The sequence below is a fragment of the Barbus barbus genome (assembly GCF_936440315.1).
Source record: "Barbus barbus genome assembly, chromosome: 5".
NCBI lineage: Eukaryota > Metazoa > Chordata > Actinopteri > Cypriniformes > Cyprinidae > Barbus > Barbus barbus.
The window spans coordinates 17515065-17534182 of NC_136733.1; the positions used below are offsets into that span (position 1 = coordinate 17515065).

The 19118-nt window shown below is 37.6% G+C and overlaps 1 protein-coding gene across 3 annotated transcripts in view; it reads left to right on the forward strand.

The window, feature by feature from the left end:
• Positions 1–18884, forward strand: part of LOC306869178 (active breakpoint cluster region-related protein-like) — a 186076-nt gene extending 167192 nt beyond the window's left edge. For 2 of the 3 annotated variants that reach the window (XM_079415817.1, XM_079415818.1), the window contains 7 exons: positions 12451–12510; positions 12593–12702; positions 13028–13167; positions 13691–13825; positions 13955–14060; positions 15187–15337; positions 16549–18884. In XM_079415817.1, coding sequence (XP_079271943.1) covers positions 12451–12510; positions 12593–12702; positions 13028–13167; positions 13691–13825; positions 13955–14060; positions 15187–15337; positions 16549–16638 — 792 coding nt within the window. In that variant the 3' untranslated portion in view covers positions 16639–18884. Of the gene's footprint in view, positions 1–1908; positions 2500–12450; positions 12511–12592; positions 12703–13027; positions 13168–13690; positions 13826–13954; positions 14061–15186; positions 15338–16548 lie in introns of those variants that run through there. The other variant, XM_079415819.1, reaches the window with a different exon arrangement.
• The last annotated feature ends 234 nt before the right edge of the window (positions 18885–19118 follow it).

The window sequence follows — 19118 nt, forward strand, 5'->3', positions numbered from 1 at the left end:
TAATACATTTAAAATGTTTTACACAGAGATTAGTTATTTTTGGTAGCTGAAAGCATAATCAAATTAAACAAAATATTTAATAAACTAGCATGCAGCAAGCAGGGAATACATGGATCTTTGTGAAGTTTTTGTATTTGAAAGTGCTGCAGGGTTTTGTAGATGCTGATTCCGTGGGGGCCTGGAAACATGGAGTATTCAGATGAATCCTGGGTAATTGGATGCGCTTAGGTGCATGGTGCGGCACTAGTACCGCATTATTTTTAAGTGCACCCGTTTGATCTTCACATACACCAGGCACAGCTCCTGCAGCACCTGTAAGGTTTTCACAAAGAACTAGTAATACAGTGATTTTTCTGGGTCTTATGCAATATAAATGAGATTTGGATGGAGGAAAGGTGGCGTGAGGACAAATGGAAAGAGAGAGAAGGAAGCAGAGAGAAATTACCTGGTAGCAACCATTGCGTGCGGCTCTAGAGACTTGCATGAGGACAGAAGATGTAGAACAGTCCCACTCCTGCTTACATAACCAACATATATACACCAACACCCACAAGACATGGCTGCCTCAGGCTCCCAATGACACACACTGCAGAGATTACTGTTACAGAGCACATTCTCTGCTTCTGTAGTGTCTGATGATGAAATGTGTTTGTGTTCACTGTGAACACTAGTGTTGACATGCAAAACTGATATAAAAACGCATTTGTTGATGCAACCATGCTTATATGCAGATTTAAACTGTTTTGTCGAAACCGTAGTTACACAGGATTTGAACCGGAGCTCCTCAGCTCTCAAGTACGTCTCCGTACTCCGTGAGCTACCGAACAAACCTACTGTCTATGAAAACCCATAGATATGAAGCTGAATATGTGTGATGCTAACGTTTAAAAGCATCAGTTTTCAAATTTCCCAGCATATTAATATCGTTTTGAAGTCATAACTTGATATTCTTCAAGTAGTTGTGCAAAAATTTACGCTTAATCAAAACTCTGTAAATTAGTTTGAAAAGGAATAAAAGGCGTCTGAGTTTTACCGCCTTATTGGTACGTATTTCGCGTCTCGCTAAAAAGTGCACCCAGGTACGTTTATGCCATGAGACCAGGTAGTTGAAAACAGCTGTGCTGCTTAATATTTCAGTAAAAAACATGATGCTTATTTCAGGATCCTTCGATGAAAATTTAAAATAACAGCATTTATCTTAAATGGAATTTTTTTGTAATATACTCTTAAATAATTTAGTGAATCTTTGATGAAAAGTATTAATTTTGTATAAAAAAATTATACACTCCAGAATTGTATTGCATATTATAAATGCAGTTTTACTCTACACATGCTTTACATTAGGGGTCGACAGATTAGCGGCACCGATATTACGCATTTTTGTGGTTATCAGTATTGGTCATTTTCAAAACCGATTTGCCGATAAAATAATTTGAAAGCATTTAAAGAAAGTTTTTGTCATTCTAAAGGTGTGTAAATTTAAATTTTTACACCAGACATCGGCATCGGCCCTGAAAAACACTTATTGGTCGACCCCTACTTTGCATGTAATGTGCATTACACATCACAGCTGGTTTGTTTGTTAATTTATTTGATGATAATGATCTGATTGTGGGAATATAATTTGTTATAAAAATGTCTCAATGAAAAAACGGCTTTATTTTCTACATGCAAAACATAATTTCTTTAAATAAATTTTTTTTTCATTTGGGCGTTAAATGTTCTCGACTCGTTTTGTGAGATACTGAGGTAACTCAGCACACAAAGAATGCCTCCCCTTCCGTCTCGCATCTGGAGACTTAAAAACTGCTTGGTGATGGAATCAACTAACCCACTCCCTCTCTCCCTCACTCCCTCCCTCTCTCCTTTTCTCCTCCCACTCTTTCTTCCTCTCGGTCTCTGTGTTTTGTGGAGATCAGATGTTGAGAAGAGCGCAGGAGAGAGCAGTAGGAGAGAAATACTGACAGAGGAGAGAATTACTTTAACATCCACTGAAGGATCTATAGTTCAATTATTAAGCCTGAGAAAAGACAAAAGCATGGCAATGTTTACTTTCCTCCAGAAATGAGCCCTTTATTTCACAGGGTTCATTTCTCAGCTGATTTTTAATCGTTTTTTTAATCGCTCCATCTTCAGAGAGCACTTGAGACACAAAAAGTGAATAATTTTGTCTTGTGAACTCCAAGAAAAAATAGTTTTATTTTCTAAAAACATATTTTTAATCAGTTTGCTGTGAAGAATTTGGGAAGAGTTTGGTTTTACCGTTGGGAATCGTTCTACTGGTGTTCTGGGGTCAGTGCCCCTTCTCTTTCCTCGTGTGCGGCTGCGAGAGAAACAGTCAGGATGACAGAGATCGTGGTGACGGACTGTAATCTGAACTCGGTGTGTGAGCGTGTGGAGCAGCACTGCTGCGTGGACGATCCTTCAGCCATCAAAAGACACACCAACACCGGCGCCAAACTGTGGGGCCGTGTGCGCAGTAAACTGCTCCGACAAAAGGTCACTCGCTCTTTCATTCTCCTTCCATCTGTTACTTCCTCTCTCTGCAGCTTCTGCTCTCATTCTCTCAGTCTGTTTTCTGCCTGTTTCCTGGTCTTAAACTGACTGAAAGCCACTGATTGAACCAGCACTTTATCATGCTCTCTGTTAATGAACATGAAATGCAGAACGTTGATCCTATAAGATAATTTTATTGTCTGGTATTTTTGGTGAAAAGTGTTTACATCTTTGTAGCTGATCAGTTCTTTCTTGTACCTGCTTTCTTCTTCACCTGTATATATTTCGTTCTTCAGGAGATGAGTATGTAATACAAAGTTACTGAACAAGAAGACATTTAAATGTATTTTAGGGGTAATTAATAGTAATAGAATTATGTCTTTCCTACTTCCTTTACTTTTATACATTGGTGGTTTGTTCACTCTTTTTATGAGTGTGTTCAGCGTTGTTGGATGTTAGATGTTAGTTGGGCTGTAATGAGTTTTTGTAAATGTTTATGCTACATTGTGTATTATTATACAAGGGTAGTAAAACCTGAAATTTTGACATTGTGTGGACTGGTCTGTGGTCCCCATGAGGGAACAAAAAATATTAAAAAAATACTAAATTATATTTATCTGAAAGTGTAACAGTGCAGCAGGTTTTCTGTAAGGTGTAGGTTTAGGGATATGTTAGGGATAGAAAATATTGTTTGGTCATTATGAAACCATAGAAGTTTATGGAAAACCCACAATTCACAGACACCTTGTGTTTGTGTTTGTGTGTGCGTTTGTGTGTGTGTTTGTGTGTGTGTGTGTGTGTGTGTGTGTGTGCGTGCGTGTGTGTGTGTGTGTGTGTGCATGTTTATGTAGTTTATGAGGACACAAATTTGTATAATGACATGGGTATGACAGAGGTATTACAATATGAAGGTGGTTTATGAGGACACTGCCTATGTCCCCGTAATTCAAAAGGCTTAAAAAACATACTAAATGGTGTTTTTTTGAAAATCTAAAAATGCACAAAGTCTCCTGTGAGGGCTAAGTTTAGGTGTAGGGTTGGTGTAGGGCAATAACACACACAGTTTGTTCAGTATAAAAACCATTACGCCTATGGAGAATCCCCATAAACCACAAAAACCAATGTGTGTGTGTGTGTGTGCTGGCTGCAGTTAGAGGTTAATTATCACTTTAACCTGCTGTCCAGAGAGCCCCTGGCTGAGGGGTGTCTGAGTATCACCCAGACACTGATGGAGGTCAATTAATCACACCTTTACTCTCACACACACCACTGAATAATCTTTTATTAATAAATACAACACCAGCATGCAATTGCAGAGGCTCTTATAGGACCAAAGTTGCTGTGATCTGTAGCATGGTTTATAAATGAATCTATGAATCTTTATTAACTGAAGTAGAATCAAAATTGTGATTGTGAAAGACATCCCAATTGAAAGTAAAATTATTTTAGGATTAATTTGCTTTATTTAGAGTAATTTTGTGAAATATCACAATTAACTGTTTTCTATTTTAAGATGTTTTAAAATGTAATTTATTATTGGGATGGCAAATTTAAATTGTCAGCAGTCATTAATTCTGTCTTCAGTCTCACTTGCTCTTTCAGAAATCTTTCTAATATGCTGAGTTTCTGCTCAAGAAACATTTTTACTATAAGTGTGTGTGTGTGTGTGTTTGAATTGAAATCTTTTGTAACATAAATGTCTTTACTGTCACTTTTGATTAGTTTAAGGCCCATTTGCAGAATAAAGTTTTGATTTCTTTAAAAACAATATTTACTGACAGCAAGAAAGAAAGGATTGCTATGGAGAGAAGGATTGCTTGTCAGTGTCATTTCTAGTGTGACTAGCGTTGATGGAATGGCACTGGTGTATGTCACATGATCTAATTCATTCTAGCTCAGTGTTCAGTGTTGCTGAATGATTGTTCTGCTGTGATGAGATCAGTGCCTTCACACACTGCATGTAACCGTGGGAGTAGGTGTGCAGCTGTGTGTGTTTGTGTGCCGATGTGAGTCGGCGAAATCTAGGTCTCTCCACGTGGGGTGTTTGCCCTGCCAGCACTTTGAGCTGTAATTTATGTGCAGTTTTTCTGGCTATAAGAACAAAGCATTTTAGCCTCTGCTGTATTTCTGGGTGTCTTCTGCCCAGTCAGGTCAATGCTCTTCCTGATCCACTGACCCAGGACTGACTGTAGAGACAGGTTACAGACAAAGATTCCTCAGATGTAGCTATAACACATCACTGTCTCTAGGATAATAGATTTTATTATTAATACAAAACAAAGCAAGACCCATGTCTTTCCATGTGCCAAGCACATGCTCTTTTGAAGTTCTCTGTCTCTTGCGTTGTCTTTCTTTGACTTCCTCTCCTTCTGTTGTTTCTCAAACATCATTCTGTATTAATTTGATCTTTTAACATATTCCTTCATTGGAGGAATTCTAAATCACATACACATACTGTACAGACACACCCTGTCTTTGTCTTCCCACAGGTATTGACACATAAAGACTGTCTGTAAAATGTAGACACAGACAGTTACTCTCATATGCTCATATTCAGACACAGGTGTAATAGATACACACATAATTGCCACTTACCGCCAATTACATTTATAAACAAACCTCATTTTGCAGTCATTTGCACTTTAAAATGCTTTGAAACACACTCTCTCACAGATGGCCAGTCTCATTGACTTAATATTGAATGAGTCTTTGTGGCCTAGAGAGAGTGTGTTTATCTGTATGAGTGTGTTTCTTTGATATGGTCATGAATGATTCCAGTGTTGTCTCATGACCTTATAATGTCTGACCTCCACAGACGCTCTTTCATTTGATAAACGTAAATCTCAACAGAACATACTGCCAGTTTGACCCTTCAGGCCAGAAACATTGCCTGTGTCCAAAATTGCCCCCTAAATCCTTTGTCAAAGGTAAATAGTGCACTATTTGAGGAAACAGCCATTTGTAGTGGTGTCCAAAACCACAGTGCACATTATCAAGTGTATGCATTCAATCCCAGAATGTATTGCAACCAATGTACTCTATTTATTCCTATTTCCTGCATCTTGCTGGAAGATGCCAACCATAGATAATAGATTGACCGAGAATGAATTTTTGTAGAATTGTACACAATTTTGATACTGTGTTGGATCGCCTCTTAAAAGAGAAGTTCACTTCCAGAATGAAAATTTCCTGATAATTTACTCACGCCCATATCATCCAAGATGTTAATGTCTTTCTTTCTTCAGTTGAAAAGAAATTAAGATTTTTGAGGAAATAATTCCAGGAATTTTGTCCATATAGTGGACTTCAATATGAAGGTCCAAATTGCAGTTTCAATGCAGCTTCAAAGGGCTCTACACGATCCCAGCCGAGGAATAAGCGTATATATTTTTGAACCACAAATGCTTGTATTTTCATTCTGGAAGTGAACTTCTCCTTTAATGTAAAATCTTAGTCCTGAACCAAAACCAATTGAGAATCACTGCTTTTTATGCAAGCACAAATGCAAATACTTTCACATTGGAAGACAGTGGAAGTGTAATTCATTTGTACACACTGTTCAGTATTTTATTTTTTTATTATGTTCCACAGAAGAGAGAAAGTCATGGTTTTGGAACACCATGGGGGTGAATGATGGGTAAATGATTACACACCTTTAATTTTTAGTTGAGCTACCTCTATAACAAACCTCAATACTCAAGGAGCATATGCTATTGTGCTGTATTCAGTAAATTGTTGGCTGTAGTTGACCTGAAAGAGAAAGCTGATTGTAAGAAGACCGTTCACACTTATGCTCACCATAGTGCCCCTTGTGGCGAAGCTGAAAATGTTCCTCCCTTCAAAGGAATGAAAGAACAGAAGGAGGGAGGGTCTGTGTGAAAGAGATGTATTATGCACAAGAAGAATATGTCCCCAGAGATGAACCCATCCTCAGCTGTAACTATCTTCTCTCCAGCCTATACTCCTCCACAAATGCTGCTCCAGGTTATAACACGCTAATGACTGAACCACTGATGAACCCTGCTCCTCTTTAAAGGCCTTTAAATGCCAGCTTTATGCTAATAGATGCTTTTATTACCTGCATAAATCATCTTCTGCCAGTGTGAGGGTACCAGACCCCTATGAGGGGCTGCTGAACCCCCACACAGCCTTGCTTATTGAGCTAATGAAGTGGAGGAGGGTGATGGTGAGGTCCGTTACTGGACACAACAGCTGTTGACCTGCTTGGATTTCTTCTTTGTACAGTTAAGTGCTGTGGCAGTACCATGGTACTTTTATATATATCATGGCACTGGATGTTTCCGTATTACTTTGCTTTACAGTGGTCAGTGTACAGTGTCCATGTACTACGATAAAAATACAGGTTATGCTTTTGGACTGTTTGTGTCTGAATCAGTAATTCTTTCACTGTTTGTTTCATGATAATTTGTGCAATTGAACCAAATGGGTCCATGAGGAGTTGTGTTATTCATGGTTCTCTTTTAGCAGATGTTTAGCTTGATTCATGAGATGATTCATGTCTTCTTTTAGGTTTTTCTTGCATTTATTAGCAACAGAGACATTAGCATCTAACGGTAATGACAGTCTGTTAAATGTATATCTTATGCTCCATAACTTTCAGGGTATTTACGATATGGATTTCTTGACTCATGGGATTGTTTTTAGTTTCTGTAGTTACTTTTAGTTCTATTTTTAGCAGTCACAAAAACCTTTTGGTCAAAAGCAGTACCATGTTTTAGAATGACGCTATTGTGTTCTTTGAAGAAACCTCCCTTCTAAAAATGTAATGTACTATAGTAATACCTGAGACTTTGATATTACTGTAAATGGTGCTCTGTGGTTCTTTCAAGAATACCATTTTGTGTTCAAAGAAAGGATTTTTTACCATAGTATATGTACTATATATGATAATCATTCAGTACTATGGTATATATCAAAGTTCTATGATATTACCACCAGTACTTCGGTCACAAGGACAGCCACAAGTACCTTATATGGAAGAGCTATAAATATGTTGTACACAAATATGTATGATGATAGTAAAAGATGTGAGTGTGACATTGATTATGAGTCAGCAGATTATTGGCATTTCCTGTGTGATTAAGTTTACTGGAAGAGGCCCAGTCTAGCCTGGCAGGCCGAGCCTGTGACATCAGCCCAATGCATCAGAACACTACAGCAAACATGAGTCTGACCTCCACACCAACCTCTGAATACCACAGTAATTACGGCTTTTTCCAACACCACACACTGAGCAAACACACGTTTTCCTACAAATGGCAAGATTTCTCCAGAGTGAAAGCTGTAACTACTGGCCGCATGCTACATAGAGATGTGTGAAGGGTAACGCTGGGTGTCTGGCTGTAGCGTGTCATATAATCATGAAAAATAGGGTGGTCAGGACATTATGAAACGGCTTGATATTTTACAGAGAGCTTGTTGAACAAAGCTGTTTGTCGTGTTTATTTTAGTGCTTTAGCCTGCATTGCTCCTTGTGGGTTCTTATAATATAAACGAAGCGGCATAAATACAAGTTGTGTTTTTGCTGTATTCTGGCATGTTTGCTCTCAACATGAGTCACATTACATCTTCAGCCATGCGTTAAGCTTTATTATACAATACCAAGGCTCTTTATGTAAGGAGCATGAGCACAGAGCTACACCAGTCCCACAAAACTTCCTCCGTTCATTCAGACATCTGACAGCAAACTGGACGTTATACTGTATGAAAGATGAATTTGACTGTTTTGACTTCTTCAAGGAAGCAACCTCTGATTAAATAGAGATGAGATTTGAGAAATGGTTTTCCTTTGAACCAATTCCATTTTCTGTTTTATGAGTTTTTCATGACGTTTGGTTCCAATATTGGTTCTTCAGTGCCTGTATTTTAGACACTAAAATACTCTTGACAATGTTTTCTGCACTCTTGCTGGGACAAATAATTGATGTTATGAGCTTGAAGTCTCATTATTTATTATTCCTGTCCTTGCTGTATATTAATACACAACCATTCAAAAGTTTGAGTTTGGTATAAGAATTTTTATGTTTTTGAAAGAAGATTATTAAACTCACCAATGGTGCATTTATTTGATTAAAATACAGTAAAACAGCCATATTAAATATTATTACAATTGAAAGTAACTTTTGTATTTCAATATATTCTAGAATGTAATTTAGTCCTGTGATGCAGCCATTAGTTTAGTCTTCAGTTTCACATGAAATCATTGAAATATGCTGAATATTCGCAAATTCTTATTATTAGTTCTGCTGCTTAATATTTTTGTGGTACAGTATATATTTTTCAGGATTCTTTGAATAGAAAGATGAAAATAACTATTTATTTGAAACTGTGTGTGTGTGTGTGTGTGTGTGTGTGTGTGTGTGCGTGTGTGTGCGTGTGTGTAATCAGAGTAGTGAGACTTTATAGTCATCTTAACAAGGACTCGTGTCCTGCATGTGCCTGCTGTATTTGTAACAAATGTACTGGTATCATGTTCTTCCTCCCTTTGTTCTCAGTAAGGATCCTCTGAGCAGAGAGAGGCCGGCCAGAGAACACTGTGTTCTGCTCCGTACTGCAGCAGGCTGGCAGAACAGAGGGAGATGGGGTGGGTGGTGGGGGACACGCTGAATGAGACGGCAGGAAAGAAGAGAACGGAATGGAGATCTGTATCTCCAAAGTTCAGTTCAGGATGTAATTTATAGTGAAAACATCATTTTGGAAATAAATATTTCTTAATACTGCAATAATACTATGTTTTTTCAGTGTGTATCATGGGAACACTATGGTTTTTTGGGCATCTGTTGTGATAATACCTCATTTTTGTCACTGTTTTTCTCGATAACACATTGTTTCATGGCATCTAGTGTGGTATTACCTTGATTTTTAGAGCTGTACTATTGCAGTACCGGCATTCAACGATTATGGTGCTGAATCACATGGTAATACAGTGGTACTTAATAAATAATCTGTACTTAAAATTGTTCCAAAGTAGTTCAATTATGTTTTATGGTATTTACATGGTACTTCCAAGAATACAAAGAATACTTTTTGTAGGTTTAGTTATACTGTGTGTTTTCCAGTGTGTCAAAGTAATAATTTCTGGATATGTACTGGGGGGTTGTACTTGCTAGTTTTTGTTATTGGGGGGTTATATCCCCCCTGTCCCCACCCCCACACACACACAAAGTACGCCCCTGATTAGTGGGATTGTTTGAGGTTGTCATGGACCAGAGCTCCTCAGAATTCTATTCTCTCCTTTTCAAAGCTATTGGATCAGAACACATACACCTCATTGTCAGGTCTGCACAGATGCGCTTAATTCAAAACATTTCAGAGCTTAGGAGCTTCTATCTTTGTTTTGGTTGTGCAATCCCTGAGCGGTTTAATGAGGACATTGAAGATACAGTACTATTGACTGGTGTCTTGAAGACATTTGGCACATGCTGAGAGTGATGAGAATAAGTTTTTTCTCTGACCTTCACCCCACCTTAACATGATCATCCTGTCTGGCTTATTGGGAATCAATTGAGTACGCTGTTAAAATAATCCTATAGACATTCATTTTGAGCTCTTTTATCCAAAACTTTGAGATTTCCCAGAGGAAAGTGAAAAGTGGTGTTTGTGAGGTGATGTGAGGTGAAATTTACTAAGAGTTTGGAGGAAAGCACTTGGGCAGATGAGGTGTCTACAAGGCGAGTCTTTGTAAGGGTAAGCGTTTAGCTGTATTAAAGGATTTTCAAGACATATCATGGAGCCGTTTGATTCCATACATTTTTTATAAAGTACCGTAAGAAGCACCAGAAGGTTGGAGAAGGGCTCAAGTAAGGGGCATGTACCATAGATATTTGGGATCTGTAAGGCTACATTCACACTTCAGAAGAATGTGATTGTCAGTAATGTTTGGAGTGATAAATACTGTTATTTTCATTAACGGTTCATAAAAAAGTGACAACTACATGTGTTTTGACATGCGTATGAGTTAAATGTTTATAAGAGGGTCAAGTTGACTCTCACCTATATGTCCAGATCTTATAAGTTATTCAAAAATACATTTATGATGATTTGAATACACATCTTTTAAGTTATTGAATAGTTTGACACAATTGTGATTTATTATATTGCGTTATTTCTTAGAAAATACTTAGAAAAGAAGTTTATGAAATATATTATTATAAAAAGATATCACAGAGACCCCTGCAGTTTGTGTCAAGGTCAATAAATTCAATAAATGTCTTAAAATATCAGAAAATGTCCATTTGATTTGGATTAACCTCAGAACCACAGTAAACACTGCAATTGCGTCCTTACTGCTGATCTCAAAATATCAGTTTATTACCCTGTTAATTTAATTGGTGTAAGCATGTCATATTGGTTTAGCAGTGGGATAATAACAAGGCTGCAGCTTTCCATAAATATCCGATAAGAATCTCATTATAGCCCTAATATGTGTAAAAACAACATCAGTAATGATGATTGCCCACTAATTGTATTGAGAGAATTGATTTTAGTGATACAAGCTAATGCAGTTTTATGTGTTTGACGGACCTTGTCAGACGTTCTCATAAAAAGCTACTCAACCTACGCATGTTTTCCTGTAAATGTTAATTTTATGGCAGATTTGTCAGCATGTGTGCTGTGTTCCCTCATGCGTCAGCCAACTTCATGTTGATTGTCAGTGATATTTAATTAAATGCATATGCACATGAATTACTTTGGATTGAGTCTTATAGTGTGGAACAGCACAGCATATTTAGTTGATTTCTAACAGTGATCAGTAACTGGATTCAGATTTGGTCCATGCTGTCAGGTTGTTTATTATTGTGTATCTTACCTTTGAGTTTGATTGACAGATTAGTTTAAGAGTGGGGAGGGTCCTCCCTAGGTAGTCCTTTCCATCATCCATCTTGTCTGTGGCATGTGGCATGGGAAACTGGTGTGTATGTGAGAGAGTCTGCTCTCCTTAGAGAGTTGTGTGTTAATGGAAACTGCACAGATTTTGTCTAGAGTGCTTTTCCTTATACGTTCACAGGACAGTAGCCAGAAAGTACCTAAATGTCATAGTGTGAGTTCATATGAATTATGGGTAATACCAAACACTCTAAATGACCTGATCTCTGAATATAACAGTTTTGTCACCTTCACCTTCATCTAGCTCATTGAAGTAGTGATTCTTACTTTAATTCATTTTGTGTTTGTAGTGTGTTTCAGTGAAGACCGTGTTCATTATAGAGCTTCTTTCAGGTTTGATTCATCTATGCTGGACTCCTGCTCTCATGCAGCAGTGCGATATAGTTAACTTTACGATCTAAATATGTAATAACAAGGGAAGAAGTCTACTTTGAGTTTCTCAGGGTTTTTTATAGAAAGGACTGCCTGGGAATTTTTAGATAGAATAGCAAAATGATTTTGAGTCATCTTTATCAAAAAAGCAGGAGGTTGGGGGAGAGGAAATAGAAATAAGCTGCTGTTGTTTAAAATGTTCACATAAAAGAGTTGGCATGTAGAAACAGACATACTATATAGCAAATCTCAACTGCTTGATTGCTTGTATCATTGCTCAATGTAAACTATATTATCACCTAGCTCTAATCTCCTAAATGCAGGTGTTTACTGATATATTGCTCTGATAAATCTGAAATACCCTCATGCACCCCGATAAACAACTTTTGTACTGAAATACTCAAAACTGTGGCTGTTCTGAGCCTCAGGCCTTTTTCATTCTGGATTTATTGGTATTCATTGTTGAAATATTTTTCATACTTTTATAATAATCCAGCACTCTTGGTCTGCTGTGGTGCTGTGGTGTCTGCTTGGTCTCAGTGCTAACCTTTGACCTATGACAATATTCTCTGAGGCCAGTGTTTGCATTGTACTGAGCAGAAATAATTGCATCATAACTTTCTGTGCTTAAAAATGAAGTAATTCTCACACTCTTTTCTCTCTGTCTCTTTACAGCTGGACCCACAGACTGTGCAGTCCAAAAACTGGCATATGGACGTCATAGAAATGAATGGGGTACTAATTTATTTCCCATCAAACATAGAGATATTTGTTGCATTATTGCCCTACACACATCTCATTTATGGTTATTTTTCAGATTAAAGTGGAGTTTTCCATGAAGTTTACTAGTCGGGACTTGAGTTTGAAGCGGACGCTATCTAAGAAACAGAGCGGTGTGTTTGGGGTTAAAATCAGCGTGGTAACAAAGTGAGTGAAATCTCAAGTCTTAAAGCTGACCTGTTTTCTGAATGCATGTTATTGAATTTTTGTTTCTTCTGTTTTTTGACCTTGTAAAGTTTAGTCCAGATTAAATAAAAAATTAACTGGATGTCACAGTAAGGACAAAAACTTGATGTTACAGTATGTCAGTTTCAGATCGACTTTAAACATTCAAAATATACTGCATAAAAACACTACATCATTGTGGTAGATTTAGCCTCACTGAGCAGCAATATTTGTCAAACCCTGCAGTTTCTCTCTGTATTTTTACGTCACATACAGTACACTGACTTTGCCTGTTGTTGTTCCTCAGGCGCGAACGCTCCAAGGTGCCTTACATTGTGCGGCAGTGCATTGAGGAGGTGGAGAAGAGAGGGATTGATGAAGTGGGCATTTATAGGATCTCTGGAGTAGCCACAGACATCCAGGCCCTCAAAGCTGCGTTTGACGCCAGTAAGAGACTCTTAACCAATCACACTCATCCAACTACTACACATGCAAAAGTGCAAAATGAGCCTTTATTTTTTTATTTTGTGATACCTTGCAGTCTGATTGGCTGGGAAGCCAATTTGCGAGGCGGCAATTTGCATCAGCATTGCACACTGTGATTTTTAGTCAGATCCCTATTAGTGAGCTTTTCCTCCATTTGTTTATTCTATCTACATCTTATACAGTATTTTGCTTTGATTTCCCATCAGTCTCTGGTTATGTGAGGTCAGTGGAGGCCTGTGTCTTGAGTCTAAAAGCAGCAGCAGTGTTGTGGGAAAGGCCATTCAGAGATCTGACCTCTTCCAGCTGTCAGCTGGCTCAATAAACACAAACACACACAGAGTCTGTAGGGACAATCCAGAGCTGTACCTTCATGTGTTGCTCATTATTATGTCATATGTCATGCCGGGAGCTTATTACTCAGCCTGCATCAGCATTTGTTATGATGGCAAATCATTTACTCTTTCTCTCTGTCTCTCTTTCTCAGATACCAAAGACATCCTGATGATGTTGAGTGACATGGACATTAATGCCATAGCAGGGACACTGAAATTATATTTCAGGGAGCTGCCAGAACCTCTTCTCACAGACCGGCTGTACCCGGCCTTCATGGAGGGCACTGGTATGACCTTTCACCTTCAACCTCTTTCACACTTAAAACTGCATCACCGTGTGATTTAAATGAGATTAATTTTGAATTAAGGTGATTAAGGTGTAATAACACTCCTCTTCATCAAACTCTTTATCACAGCTCTATCAGATCCTGCAGCAAAAGAAAACTGCATGATGCATCTGCTGCGGTCACTACCAGACCCAAATCTCATCACATTCCTCACCCTGCTGGAACACCTGAAGAGGTAAGAGCACACTCTCATTTTGGGTTTCCATAATGATTTATAATTTATACCGTATAAACTGTATATTTGATTTCCTAACCCAACCCCTAAACTCAACCCTCACAGAAAACGCTCTGCATTTTTACATTTTCAAAAAAGTATGATTTTGACATATGTTAATGTTAACCAAACAATGTCCCTATGAAATCAAACATTTGGGTATCACTATCCTTGTGGGGACATTTTGACATTTATTTGATTAACAATACAGCTGCAATTTTGTGAAATATCTTAATGTTTTAAAATATAATTTATTACATAAATTTAAAATATGAAATGTAATTCCTGTGATGGCAAAGCTGAATTTTCAGCCGTCATTCTAGTTTTCAGTCACATGATCCTTCAGAAATTGGTCTAATATGCTGATTTGCTGATTTATTGTCAATTATAAGGTACTCAATTGTTAATTGTGTTTGTTAAAAACAGTTTTTGCTGCATAATGTTTTTGTGGAAATCATTTGATGAATAGAAGCCCTAGCTTCTTTTTTTCCACAGAAATATTAAGCTGTGAAAACAACTGTTTTCTACTTAATTTTTCTTGAGCACAAAATTATCATATCTGAATGATTTCTAAAGGATCAGGTGACACTAAAGACTGAATTAATGGCTGCTGATTAATTCCAGCTCTTTTCCGGGAATAAATTACATTTTAAAATATATTACAATGAAGGGAAGACAGGACTAACTTGTTGTTGACAGTGACTCTTTAAAGCCAGCAGCTTCTCATGAACATCAGTTAAATCACCATCATAAAATACCCACGGTTCTGTTTTATTTTAGTTTGTGTGAAACTGCTGTGGCAATTCACACAAATCTCTCTGAAACGTCGGCAATTAGCTAGCAAGGCCTCGGGTTTATAAACACTGTCACAAATAATCTCTCTGGAGGCCTTATTGCCAACTGTAACTGTCACCCATTAACACAACACAGACACAGCATATGCTCAAGTTAACAACACTGCTTACTGTGGACACCTGCTGGCCAACTCTACACATCACACACATTATAATAAACTGTGTTCAACTTGATGTTTGTTTAATAAGATGTGACTCAGTTCTGTATTGGTGTTTGTTTTCTCTCATTTCAGGGTGGCAGAGAAGGAGCCGGTCAATAAGATGTCTCTGCATAATTTGGCCACAGTGTTTGGCCCCACTCTGCTGAGACCGTCGGAGTCAGAGATCAGTAAGGCCAACATCACGCTGGCCTCTGACATCTGGTCACATGATGTCATGGCACAGGTCAGTCCTGGCTTCCATACTCACTGCTCACTCACTGCTCACTTTCCCAGCATATCATATATCACCATGATGGGCTGTGGTTTGGTGCGTTTGACAGTTTGAAGATGCACATCAGCACTCATCATTATTACAGTGATGCTGATGTGCTCTGTGATTATTCCATCATCTTGATTTCCATACTGTCATAACACATTGACCTCAGGCGGAGAGCACAGTCCTGGGCATCTTCAGTTCACTCGTGTATTTATGCGCTCATGTGTCATCATGTTTATTGTGTGAGTGGATCTGAAGAGACTCTTTGACTGTTGATGTTGGCTGTTATGGTTTGTTCATGATATATCAGAAACTGAATGAATGGCCTGAGCCAAACGTCTTAACCAGCCATAATATGAGTTTCCACAGTTAGCTAATTTTTCTGTCCGCACTGTAAGTACTAATGCTTTGAGAAGCAACTCAAAAGAATCAAAAGTCTTGTACCCACCCTATTTTTTTTTTTTTATATATATATATATATATATATATATATATATATATATATATATATATATAAACTAAAATGATTGCAGTACATGAACCCTTTGGGCAAAATTTTGGTATATTTTGAAAGGCGACACTTGGGAGTTTTGTGTGTGTGTGTGTGTATATGCAAACACACACACACACTAATTCTTAATAACAAAAATAATTATATTTATTAATACTGTGGAACTTAAACACTCTTAACCACAACAACAACAACAACAATAATTGTATTATTAATACAATTGCTACTATTAGTTCAAGTGCTTTCTTTCTCTCAATTAGTGTAAACTAAATAATAATAACAATGACAATAATTATCATATGCTCATATACTCTTAGTCTTAATACTACTACTACTAATAATAATAATAATAACAATAATTGTATTATTACTGCTACTACTACAATAATAATTGTTGTTATTGTTATTATAATACAAATGTGGCCTCTGGTTAGGACACAATGTTTTGCGCATTCCTTCTTCAGTCACCACTAAAGGCCTGTTCACTGTCACACCAAAGATGATAACTATACAGATAAAGATAAAGTGATAGTTGTAAAAATCGTTCTTAGTCATTCATGCAGGAGTTAGAGCACCATCTAGTGGTGTGGGTGAATAATGCTGACAGTTTGTCAGATGGTATGGTTAGTGTGTGGATCACTGCTGTAATCCTCCTCTCTCTTCACAGGTTCAGGTATTGCTGTACTACCTGCAGCATCCACCCATATCCTTCGCTGAGCTGAAGAAGAACACACTCTATTTCTCAACTGATGTCTAACTCCAACAACAGACTCCCTTCCTCTCAGACATTATCTTTTTTGTGTACAAAGCCAACAGTCCAGCGGGGGGACAGCGAGAGACTGTGGCCACTCTCCCCTGCGTTTGTTGTCTCCAGTCATGTTCATGTGTAAAGGAGAAGAGCTTCCAGCGTGGAGAAGAGCTTCAGCGAGAGGAGGACCATCTCGAGCGAGCCCAGGATTCAGCATCACCTTATATAGATGTTGCACTTATCACACACGTCCAACCCACGTCAAACACCCCGTCCCCGTCCGAAGGTTCGTGTCTTGGGATGTTGGTTGTTCTGAGTTGCAGATGCATGCTGGGTTGTCTGCATTCATTGTGGCGTCTCCTCTAAAGGCCAGTTCAGTGATCCCGCAGCTGGAAGTGAACTGCAATTGCTCTCTTCCCGAAGAGACATTCCAGTAAACATCAGCATTTACATGTTTTAGAAATATTATTTGTTTGTTTCATAAGCTTTGTGCATGTGATAACGAGGACAGTGAGCTGTAAGTGTGTGTGAGAGAACAATATCTCATGCTGCGAGTGTTTCCTTCTGGGCAAAACATTGAAATCCCAGACCTTCCTTGACCAAGTACATCCAGGCCAAACATTGCCCTATTTATTATCAATATATACTGTTAATTGTGCCTGTACAGTTCAGTACACTTTGAGACTCTGTGGAGTCCTTCATTTGCAATTTGTGGTCTATTTTTTTTATTCGTTTTTAACGTCCTGTCAGTATAGACTTGATTATACTGTAGAAGAGAGAAACTAACAGTTAAATCAGCCAGCTTTTGGGACAAGTCGTGGTATGCAATGTAGTGAGATTATACTTGGAAAAATGCAAAACTATGTCTTGATTTGGAGAAAAATCTCCTGTCATCTTTGCAAGTTGAAGTGTCTGGTGATACTTCAGTTTATTCTGTAGAAAGATCTGTGTTATTTGCCCTTTTTTGCATGTTTAGCTTGTCAGATAAAAAGTGGCTGGATAACACACAGGTTAAGTTTCTTCTTTGTATTTTGATTTTATTTAATGATTATTAATATTATTATTATTATTTTTACTCCACTGCTGAAGACCACTGGCAGAGCGGAGGGAAAATGAAACTTTTCCGCTATAAAGCCAGTGACATGTACTTCATAAGCACTGTTAGATTGCAGACTATTTGATATTTTAATATAAAAGGAAATTAAAAACTGGTGTATTTTATTTCTGTTGGAAAGATATACTGTATTAACAAGGGTAAATGTTGATGTGACCTTTTTTCCCCCGTTTTTAGTAAAACAAATAAAAGTGTACATTGAGCACAGCAAGTTTTTGTTTTATTAAAAGGCCTGCTTGAAGTCAAATATCTTAAATATGCCTATGTGGGGTGGCTTTACAGGTGTGAATTGTTGGATCGAGAGAAAAAAAGGCACCGTAATCTATGCATAGGTGTAAAAACGGATATAGCATGACATGAAAAGCACATACAAAGCTAAGTACCGTATGGCCACATGCTCAAGCAATGCTACATTACACAGCTTTATCACAAAACTATCAAACTTTTTCAGCATGATTATGCTTCTTTGTGAGGTCTAAACAGAAATGATTTACTGAAAGATCTGGACTGGCCTGCACCTGAACTCAACTGCACACCTTTGGGATGAATTAAAGGAGCGAGTCACATCCCATCATTCAATGGCAGAGCTTGACCCCACTGATGGGAGCAAATCCCTACATCCATTATCCAATAGCTCATTAAATGCTTAGTAACCACATTTGGTGTTGGTGTATTTTAGTAAAAAGGATTTAATTAGTTCACATGATTATCAAACAGGTAGCACTTAAACCTTTGCTTTAAACACACACGGACGGACGGGGATAGTTGTCACATGGTTAAGTTGTCACAAGGACTGTATCTAAAAAGGGTTTTTAAATCAAAAGCTCACTTACACAAATGTGTGTTTCCTCAAGCAGTGGTTTTGTATGTTGCTTTCAAACATCCAGATCTAAACCCTCTTTAATTAGAATCATGTTTGTCATTCATTTAGTCAATTAAACTAAAATTACAATTTCATCTTATTTTGTAATTGCTATGGGGTAACAAGTGAACACATAATAATACCACACTTACATGGTCTACTATATAATGAAGATGAGGATATAGAGTAGCTATATATTTAGTCATAGAAATGTCAATTTGGGAAGAGGTGTCATGTGTTTATGATGATATATTCTATGTACAAAATAAAAGCCCTTACAAAATAAGTATTCTTGTAGTTCATTTTTATTAAATAAACTTAAAGTTCAAGTATATTTTCCAAGTATACTTGATGTAGTAAGTATGCTAATTTCAATGTACAGTACTAGTAGCATACTTGTAAGTGTACTATATCAGTACTTAAGACATTCAGGGCCTTACAATACTTTGTTATACATGCTGAACTTAATAGCTAGCCATTGTAGAGATGATAAAGCAAAGGAAAGGACGTATG